This window comes from Carya illinoinensis, chromosome 14, assembly GCF_018687715.1.
Source record: "Carya illinoinensis cultivar Pawnee chromosome 14, C.illinoinensisPawnee_v1, whole genome shotgun sequence".
NCBI classification, from domain to species: Eukaryota; Viridiplantae; Streptophyta; class Magnoliopsida; order Fagales; family Juglandaceae; genus Carya; species Carya illinoinensis.
Genome location: NC_056765.1, coordinates 3,296,507 through 3,306,939, shown reverse-complemented (window position 1 = coordinate 3,306,939; position 10,433 = coordinate 3,296,507). Strand labels below are relative to the sequence as shown.

Genomic DNA, 10,433 nt, shown 5'->3' with positions numbered 1-10,433 from the left:
CCTGGTAGATCGTCAAAACTCCATAATTTTCTTAGAGCATTACTCCTTAGTAACCCCGATTGTTTATTCTTACTGGAGTTTTGTCTTATTTTTATTTTTATAAAAGAAAGGCTAAATAACATGATCACAACTGCTAAGAATAAAAACTCGCCAGCGTGAATTTACAGACACAGACTAGAAGAAAGTTGAAACAAGAAAGAAAAGGATGGTACAAAAACCACAGCATTTCGCCTAAAATAACAGAGCTTTCATTTTCAAGTAAATAATTAAGATTTCAGGAGTTTAATATAGAAAATAGATCTTTAAAAAACTTAATGAATCCATATCCTGGTACTACCAAAGCTTATCTTAACAAACAAGAGGAACAGAATTTAAAAACTGTGTGGAGGTGGTGGGTGTTTAGACTTTGGAGTTCAAATTCAAGCCTTTCATCGCATTGGGAAGTGACGCACATTCACGTAGTTGCGGCCTTTGTCGAGGATTAAGATACATTATTGGGATGCTTGTTTCTAAGTTTAGTTGTAGCCAAAAGATTTGCCTTTTTTTCTCTTGTATCGTTTCTGTAGGGACTTCTAAAATTGACTTGATTTACGTGCATTGTTTATTTGTCTCGGAGACACCCTCGAGAGTGCTGCATCCTATGTCCCTTATTATGCGAGGCACATGATCCAAATTATCATAGTATATAGCTTGCACCATTCAATTACAAAACATGTTGCATACATCATCCTTCAATTTTGACTGTTAAAATATATAGAAATAGATATCGTGACATAATCTTGAATAGTACTGTTGGCTTACTGTCGGATTTAGCTCAGTGCAAATCGATTTTTTGAGAACTGACTCCTTATAAAGTTCAATTTTCTTCCATACAAGAGGTGTTCAGCTTGGATTTTCTAATTTTTAACTAAATGTGTTGTGGAGGGAAAACAATCCCCACATACTTTCGGATTGAAGTACAATATGTCAAACAGGAAGAGTACGTGGTACAATCTTTTAATAGTTTAAAATGCCAACATCATTTAAGAGTAACCAACTACCTCATCTCAGACTCGCAAATAGGCCCCCCATGCCCAGTATCTTATGTTTCTGTCAGTCAGAGTATCAATAGTTCACATGATTCATTGATGATCTGCTTGAGAAAATTCAAAGGGCATAAGTTTTTGAACTCTAACCATCATATACTGAAGAATATATATATATATATATAATATATATAGGAAACTACTTTAACCACACAAGAATTACACAAAAATAAATTTATAAACTGATGTGACATGGTATGATATATCAGATTGTAAAGTTATTTTTATTATAAAGTGGATCTAACAGATCTCATAAAGTCATGCCAGTTTATGAATTTATTTTTATATAATCTCTTTGTGTATGTAACAGTTCTCTCATATATATATATTGCCAAAGGATTTGACAAATATATGCTGGTTTCTGGCGGGGAGATGAACATGAAAAAGTTGGAGTGAAGGTTTCACATGATATATATTACATATATATCGAAACATCATTAGATACCGCATTGATAAGCACATGCTGCATCCATTGTATGTACTGTATACGATGCATGTATGAAGAAGAAGAAGATCGAGGAAGCAATATTTATGAAGAACTCTTCCAGTCAAGAAAATAAAATATTCCAATAAGATCATGGAGATCAGATTCCGTACGAGCAGTGATCGATTTACACCAATATACGTACATCATGCGCGCACGTCAATGATATTCATCAGATGTATATGCACATGCATCCATTGCATGTATTTTTTCTGCAACTAGCTCTAAGTATATGCATTTATGATTTACCCATTTGCTTGACCAACCCCCTTTAATAATTAACTAGAGCACGGTGGAGAATATTTGTGGGCATCAAAGTTATTGAATTATTGCTTTAGTACCCTTGCATTAACACCAGAATATTCCTAGGAGAAGGACCAAGGAGGATTAGGATTTTCAATAGAATCTAAAGAAGATGAACAGTCATGAATTAATATAGCCAAACAAAAAACTGAAGCACATTGAAGTATTAGAGTAACTCACGAATTGAGTACTTATATGCATACTTGATCTTGATGATCTCTTTAATTACTTGACCATATGATGATGGTGGCCGGCGATCATGTTGATGAGGTCAAGTTGAAGAAGATCAAGAAAGCAGAGAATAATTTCGAGAAAATTATGCCGTGGGGATGACAAAAAGTTACGATTTTAAGCATCCTTGACCGAATAATATATCAAGAGGATTAAGAAAATGGAGAGATTTGTCAACAGATGCAGACATTATCGATCATGATGTATATTAATAAGTGATAAAAGGCTTGCTAACACATGAGATTTAAGAGCCTATGTCCTACAGCTAGCCATATATAAGGTGCCAAGTTTAGAATACCAGAACACTTGAACCTAGGATAAGCGAGAGGCCCTACAAGTTCTTCAGTACTGATCGATATCATGTTTTTCAGAACCCTGAGAATGATTGAAGTAGAAGGGACCTTTTTTTTTTTCCTCGATCAGAACTATTACTCAGTTGTGAGAAGGAGGGTGTGTCTTTGGTGGTGAGTAGTCCAAGTTGAACCCAGGATCTTTTCCACTGCGTTTCTTGTGGGGAACATGCCAAGAAACCGATTCTAGAGACTCAGTTTGAACAGCACCTGAAGTTTTTCCTCCCACTTTAGGTATTTTCTGGCCAGTCCTTGTCTCGTTTTGCTTTGGAGTGTTTTCACTTGAGAGGATTCCTGCTATGCTCTCCCTTCTTCCCATTTCATGTTGCTTTGATGAGGAAGGCTTCACCTTTGACACAGCAGAAATCTCATCAGAACCCGTCTTCTCATCATTCTGCACATGCAAATCCAGACGATGTAAAGAAGAAGATATGAACATGATGACATCAGATGGGGAAAAAAAAAAAAAAATACACCAACCCAGAAGGAAAAGTGGCGTTTCTTTTCCAGCTTTTTATCAACTGCACGAAGATGCCGGCCCCGGGCATTACATGCATGCATAGAAACGCAAAGAAGGAAAAGAAGAAGACAAGAAGTGACTGACATTCTATGAAAGATAGTCGATCTAAAAGGTATGAAAGGTTGATAGATAGCAAGAAAAGTACAATGTTCTACTAATTTGGCGAGTAGGAGAAATGCATGTCGCGTCTTATGTAGTGAGAAAGCATAAAACTCAGGTACTTCAGGGGATTTAAGAGGCTCAGTTGCAGAACATGAAGGTGTATGGGTAAGGAGAAGTAAGAACGAAAATGAGGATATGGGCAGCCACCTCCCCCTTTTGTCCCCTCCCCACCCCTCTTACATTTCTATCTATTGTTACTCCCAGAGCAATGCATACGCCCACGATCCACCACAGAAAGAAAACCAACGTGGGACCTTCTTGTAATTAGAGAGAGAGAGAGAGAGAGAGAGAGAGAGAGAGAGAGAGAGAGAGAGAGAGAGAGAGAGAGAGAGATTTTTTTCCATTAGAACACAGCAAAAAAAATATATCGTAAGACCATATAAGAAAAGAATTCAAAAATCAGGAAAGCGATCAATGCCTGCCTAATTGTTTGTTTCGAGGACTCCCCACAAGAAAAAGAAACGAGTTTCTACCGATCGAGGAAGTCCATTCCTCTTGTCATTGTGCTAGAGATCCACTAGTTGCATGGTTGTGCCTCCTTGTTTCTTGCCCTTGCCTGCCTTTATACCTTGAAAAACTTACCAAGATCATAGATTATTCTATGAATGAGAGAAGGTGGGAAGCCTTTTTCGATGCATCCAGGAAATTGACACCCTTGTTAATGTGACAATGACTGGTGCGTCCCTTAGCCTTACTAACCAAGAGCAGAATGGCGATCTGTCGGCACAAGAAAATTAATCGAATGTATGTCTAATTCTTAGAAAAAGAGACAGCCAGGGAATAGGGATAATTCATGAAATTCATGGTTCAAGTTTGGAAAAGTTGAGGCTCAGAGCTCTTAGCATACTAGATAATTGTGTGTCTGATCGATACTTTTCTGGAAATTGCTCGATGAGAACGTCATGGTGAATAGTGGATAGTGGGACAGCAATGTTCCTCCCAAACTGTTTTGGTTGGTCCAGATGACTTTAGGTTAACCTGCATTTATGCTGAACAGTAAAGTCCAGCCTTGCGAATATTTGTGTTCATGATCGGAATAAGTTTCTAATTCAAGTACTTATATGTATGTATTACATACATATATATATATATATGAATATACATTGATGAGTCGTGCTACACCCACCGACGGTGTAGCCCGACTAATTCTCCTGACAAGGCTATTTAGGTTCTTCTTTTTTTTTTCTTAAAAAAAATGTTTTCATTCTTTTTTGTTATAACCTTAAATATTTTAAAAAAAAAATTCATAACAGCATTAAAAAATACTTTTTTAATCATTAAGTAAAAAAAAACTGTAACAAGACCCATTGTTGGTAGGGATCCTCAGGACAACTAACATTATTCATACATTGATATAGACTAAGTTCTCATTCTTAGGACATAATTATTATATGTATCCATATATATAAATCCTACGTACATTGCAACTTCAAACTTTCTAGTTTGCATCCATAAATAACATATTAGTCTCTTAATTTAGATGGTCACATATTTGGAATCCATAAAATCTTAAATTACACTTGGACTTCAGCAAAAGACCATTTAGATGGTCGATTTCTAAAATGCTAAACATCTCCATAATTATGTGGTTCAACCTTGAACAAGTAATGCTACATATATACTGTAGTATAAGAATATAAGTGTTGTACAATCGTTTTAAAAAAGAATAGAATCTATTATTAAAAAATTAATTCTTTTCTATTTTTTTTAGGTTGATTCCATATTTATCTTTTAAAAAAAAAAATTACACGACTTGCGCACTCTATTAAATATCATTTCTTCTCTCCAAACATGATGACTTCTCATTCTTGTACTTGTACATGGCGACTGGACAGAACATGACAGAGAGAAGGATAACTCGGTGGACCAGGGCAAGCTATGGCCGCATGATCAGAGAGTCAAATACGCATGCTTCCGTAGGGGCCGATGGAAAGAAAAAAGTACTGCATGGAGACAGTAGAGGGACAATGGTTGCATGGACCATCCATTCTTTGTTCCTGAGCCGAGGAACACCAGACTGCTCTAACCGTCATTACCGGCCATGCATGACACGTGGCAAACACCCATGTGATACAGTCAATGCCACGTAACCTTGTTGACCCAGTTGAAGTCGCCGTAAGAACGAACGTCTTGTGACCTCGTTGCTTTTTCCATGGCCAAAAGATCCATGTTTTCATCCTCTCTACAAAGGATATTTCATGGCAGAACGCATACCTCGGCACTGGGGAAAATGGTTAACAAAGGGAATTAAGGAGTCGTCATCGTTAGCGTTCACCGAAGAATAATTCTTCGTGCTACACATTTTTCCCAACTTTCAATCAATTTTCAGGCAAGGATAACCCAACTACCGTGACAATTTCTGGGCAAATCTCCTTGTTAAGCGATTTCTTTTAAAGAAGAAAAAAGTCCCCATTTACAAAGTTCCAACTCCAAATATGCCGTTCTACATAGAATAATGTTGTCTTTTCAAGAGAAAAAGATCAGTAAAGATGAATGCATGGCTTTGTTTAATTTCTATATAATTCAGAATATTATACATTGCTTCCCAGTAACATCATTGAAGAGCATGCAATTGGAAAAGGAACATTATACAGCAATGGAAAAGCATATCATAGAGATTGTTGGTGTGTTATTTACAAAGTAGAACTGCACAAGTGGACACAGAACAGGTACATACATTTGGCACGATGCCTGTATCAATCAATGGCAGCAAACCAACAACAGCGGAAACGTGGTCTTCTATCTGTCACCCAAATGTGTTTTCTCCACTGTAAGTAACATAGAGAAATCCATCTTCATCCTTCTTTTCATCGTAGATGGTAGACATTATAGCTCCTGCACATATCTAATCAACATCAGTGATGCTTATTTTGAATGATTAATACAATATAGCCACTTCAAACCATTATCTTCTTGAAATAAATTGGTGTTAGCAAGGAAATTAAAATCGAGCATCACAGGGGCGTACAGGACTCGTAAAATTGAACTGCCAGGTTACCTGTCGGTGGGAGGACATTGTCCACAAATATAAAAATTGCCTTTTCTGCACTCAGTTTAATTCTCTTCCGAATTACATAGACGAATTGGCCCACTGTCAGATCAGCTGGGACAAGGTATCTGTAAATTTGTAAATTGTCATTAATACATAGATCATCACAACTTTCAAGCAAACACATGCACTAAAATGGTGTTCTAGACAATGTGCCCTCATTTTCTTGTCCAATACTTATTTTTGTCCCTATTTGAAGGCCAAACAGAGACTTGATGGGGAAGGACAGAAATGTGTCATCAAAAAAGGTTCTTTGTTTCTAGCAGTTCTAGGAGAGGAATCAGGGGAGCACAAGTATGAACCACAGGGCAATCATTTATAACTAACAGCTAATCATCCTTGGTGACAGAACTGGAACTCACTTTTTCTTGTCAATGTTGGGAATATCACTTCTCTCAGCCTTCTCCACAATCACCTTCAGAAGCATAAAAGCAACTATCAATAGAGTCACAAACTCACAATATGAGTACAAAGAGAGTATCAAATGATTCTTATATGATTAGAAATACACACTAAGCCGGTAATAAATTAGTAGACTCGTCCAACCACTATTTTGCAAAATAAATTCATATTTAAAAGGAGTTATGAACAGTTACAATATTTATCTCAATTAGCACATTAGTGAAAATTGAAATATCAGCTACATACTAGATTACAAAAGCCTGATGCATATCAATTGATCTGATTTTCAAGTATAAAAGGTAATAATTATATGATAAACTTCAATTCCAGAAGAAGCTTTATGGGGTGGAAAAACATAAAATGTTTGTAAATAAAAAGGAAATAAAAATATCAATCTGACAGAGTCAAACTTCCTCTATCATGATGTGAATAGTACACGAAAAATAGTTTATCAACTGGAAAAGCAAGTGTTCACATGATCTTACACACAACATTGCAGATAAGGCATTTGATTATGAAACTTGTATGCCGTAGGAATTCACAAAAGACACCAAGAACAAAAGCTTATATCCTAGCCACTTAAATGCAGTTTAACTTCTTAGAAACATACAATAATTTAATAAAACATGAAAAACAAAAAGAGAACACTAGATGTGAGATTTGATTTCAAAGACCTGAAAAAAGCTTTTCTAGGTGCAAATATTTAATATCCCGATCCAATATTTAAAGATTTCAAAAAAGCTATTATACCCAGTGCTTCATTAAATATTTAAAAATAAAACAATTAAAGGCACCGTTAGTAGCACCTCAGCTCCCCTACATTTAATAATAACATTATTCCTAACCCTGGGGGACAGGGTGTTACAAGATACTCAGTGGAAAAACATTTAGCATGGAAGCAAGCACTCACAGCATTAAGAATTGGAGTCTGGAGATAAAATCTAACATTACATAGGGATGGAGGGAGGTTTTTGGGAAGGCAAAGGATTTGAAGGGATAGCATCCTTTTCAAAGCCCTTTTTCAATTCCAAATTGGAATACCCGGCTTAATTAGTTCTTCCATTCTTCCCTTTCAGCTCTCACCCATTTATCAACATTCAGGAATATCTAAAGAAGCTCTTATCACACCACGCAGCCTAAGAAGGAAAGGGATGCCTGTTGCCCTGTTCTCCTCTCCCTTCCTAGTAATTCTTAAAATTTTCAAACAAAGAAATGGATCATTTTTCCATCTCTTCTCCCCCCCACACCATTCCCCCCAAATTATCCTCTCCTCTCCCTCCAAAAAGGTGCTTACTGCATTTCTATATATCAAACAAACCTACAACCGATATGCTAATAGGAGACCCACTAAAATTAAGTAGATATTGCTGAGGTTTTTGCCAAAGAAATCTCTCTCTCTCTCTCTCTCTCTCTCTCTCTCTCTCTCTCTCTCTCTCTCAATAACAATATATCAAGAATCTTCGATTTCTATGTAATCAAAATTTCCCCAAGTAACCAGGTTCTTAGGAGTCTGGATAAGTTTAATAATATAATGAGCATTCATGTATTTGGTCAACTACATGATTCTTTGCGTTTCATTTCGAGTGCCATAGGATCATATCTTCAAGCCTAAGACAAAGCCTCACTAGATGGAGAAGTTCGTAACTTATTCCTATCGAATGAATTCATCATGATCATGTGACAAAACTCAGTTAAGAAGAACTAGGTAGAATTTTGAACACAGAATCAAACAGAAATATATTGGCAGCTGGAAATTAAACATGTCAATAAAATCCACCCCCCCCCCCCCCCCAAATAAAAAATAAAAAATAAAAATAAAAACTAAGCATGTAAACTAGTCCTAATCAACAAGAAAGTCAAAACTTTATTAGCCTAAATCGCTATGCCAAATTGAAAGAGTGAAATGAGAAACCGTGTGCTCACTAAAATTTAAAACTAATATTCCATAGTGGGAGAAAAAAAAAAATTAAGATCCTCTTCAATTCTTTATTCAAATTGGAAGGTCCAATTCGGATAAAATTAGACACAGCATTAAATGCCAACGTGGATTTCATATTCTCACCGGAATTCTATCAGGGTATTTCTCCCTAATTCTTGCAGCTTCAGCGCGCCTCTTCTCTGCAGATAAAGGAACCATGAATTAATGGAATTGATATCACAGATATAGAAATTAACAGTAGTTGGTTAAATGGTTTGATAAACAAATATGAGATATAATAATTATTTTACACAACCCCAAAATTTTAATCCATACCCAAGTCGTGCTCTTGCTTGAATGCGCTCTTAGCCATTCTCCTTCAATTTACTGAATAACCAGAACAAAGAAGTCAAAGGGGGAAATTCCTGGTTAACAAAAATCAACAGAATCGAATTCCGAGAAACCCAGAAGAAATTCCCATGAAAAAAAGAAAGAAAGCAATAAAAGCTTCAATCACATATAAAAACCCAAAAGCTCCGAGCCTAATACATCTGCTTGATTAATAAAAAGACAAAGTGTGTCTAGGACAAACGCTGAAGAACAACTTACGCAAAGATTGGACCCAAGGCGTAAAAATGGAAAACACGAAGAAACAGTTTCGAAGAGTTCTTTCCTCTTCAGATAAGACTTGAATCAGTTGATAATAAAAATGGGGATTCAAAGATTGCACTTTTGGCGATTCATCTCTCTCTCTCACTATTTATTAATCAAATTGGCCTTCCTCTCCGGTTACGTCGGTCAACTATGATATTTTAGCCAATGAGATTTCGCCGTGTAAATGATAGCTTTTATTGATTTTATCTTTAAATATATAAGTTGACGTGTCACTTGACTAATTTATATTTAAATATTTAATTTATTAAAATAATTAATATATAAATAGAAAAATTAAGTATTAATGCAAGTTTGATTGAATTTAATTGTTTTTTTTTCCCTACTAAAAGACAAAAAAAAAAAAATTAGTAAAATTTGATTGGCTTTGAGTGAACAAACTTGACAACCGCTCACCGTAGAGAGGAGCATTAAAGGAGGCCAGACCGGGACAGCTCCCCCAACTTCTAGAGTCTCTCTGTCCGCCTTGAATATCTCGTCCCATTCATTTCATGCATTGCTTACGTTTCTTTCCAATCTCTTGAAACAGTTTTTTTGACAACTTTATCCCCCAACTCCCACAACATTTTCTAATTTTTAAGAGCTCTAACGCAATTTCAAACATACCCTCGTGAGTAATGATTCATTATCTCTATTTTCATTATTTTCACGTTATTTCATATATTAGATAATTAAAAGTTATTTATTATATAAATAATATTAGTATATTTTTCATTTTAATATCTTATATATTTAATTTTTTTTAAATTACCTATTAATTAAAAAAATGACTATTAATGTATTAATATTTTTTTATTTTTAAAAAGTATTTTTAAAAAAAGTAAAAAATAAAGAAAAAATATAATTTGCACTAAAGACACACTAAGTAGACAAATTGAGATAGCATTACCCTAATCGATGAGAAGATGATAAAAAAATAGATAGTGAATATATTTTTTTCACTTGAAATATAACAATTCTCTCGATACAAAATCAAATGGGTATAAAGCCCAAGTTGATCGGCTTGACAAGGGACTAACAACCCATATCGATAAAAGATGCCGTGCATAATAAACTCTAAGCCCAGCACAAACGGGTCCTAGATCCAAACTCTTAGGCCCAGGCCCATCCATGAACAGAAAATTGGTATGACTGATAAAAATAAAATAAAAAAAGGTACTCACTCCTCTCCTCTTTGCCATTACTTTCAATGCAAAAATAAAAAGACTGAACTCATAATAAAATAAATATAATACATCCTTTTATAGCTAATTATTT

The 10,433-nt window shown here is 35.3% G+C and overlaps 2 protein-coding genes across 2 annotated transcripts; both read right to left on the bottom strand.

Moving 5' to 3' along the window:
• Positions 1-2,292: 2,292 nt before the first annotated feature.
• On the bottom strand, positions 2,293-4,180 carry LOC122293970 (root meristem growth factor 10-like). Its single transcript, XM_043102431.1, has 2 exons — positions 2,934-4,180; positions 2,293-2,847 (listed from the first exon to the last, which is right to left on the bottom strand). The coding sequence occupies exons 1-2, from the start codon at positions 3,057-3,059 to the stop codon at positions 2,536-2,538; spliced, it is 438 nt and encodes a 145-aa protein (XP_042958365.1). The 5' UTR covers positions 3,060-4,180; the 3' UTR covers positions 2,293-2,535.
• Positions 4,181-5,619: 1,439 nt separating this feature from the next.
• Positions 5,620-9,269, bottom strand: LOC122293974 (autophagy-related protein 8f). Its single transcript, XM_043102444.1, has 6 exons — positions 9,114-9,269; positions 8,841-8,891; positions 8,649-8,704; positions 6,547-6,599; positions 6,134-6,252; positions 5,620-5,970 (listed from the first exon to the last, which is right to left on the bottom strand). Exons 2-6 carry the CDS (start codon positions 8,875-8,877, stop codon positions 5,882-5,884), a joined length of 354 nt encoding a protein of 117 aa, XP_042958378.1. The 5' UTR covers positions 8,878-8,891; positions 9,114-9,269; the 3' UTR covers positions 5,620-5,881.
• Positions 9,270-10,433: the final 1,164 nt, after the last annotated feature.

Bases quoted from the DNA above. Each gene is read 5' to 3' on its own strand.
- LOC122293970 (XM_043102431.1), bottom strand. From the start codon at position 3,059: ATGTCAGTCACTTCTTGTCTTCTTCTTTTCCTTCTTTGCGTTTCTATG. The intron at 2,848-2,933 runs GTTGGTGTATTT...TTGCATGTGCAG, and splicing joins AACGCCACTTTTCCTTCTGG to AATGATGAGAAGACGGGTTC.
- LOC122293974 (XM_043102444.1), bottom strand. From the start codon at position 8,877: ATGGCTAAGAGCGCATTCAAGCAAGAGCACGACTTGG. The intron at 8,705-8,840 runs GTATGGATTAAA...CTTTATCTGCAG, and splicing joins CAAGCAAGAGCACGACTTGG to AGAAGAGGCGCGCTGAAGCT. The intron at 5,971-6,133 runs GTAACCTGGCAG...AGATATGTGCAG, and splicing joins CAATGTCCTCCCACCGACAG to GAGCTATAATGTCTACCATC.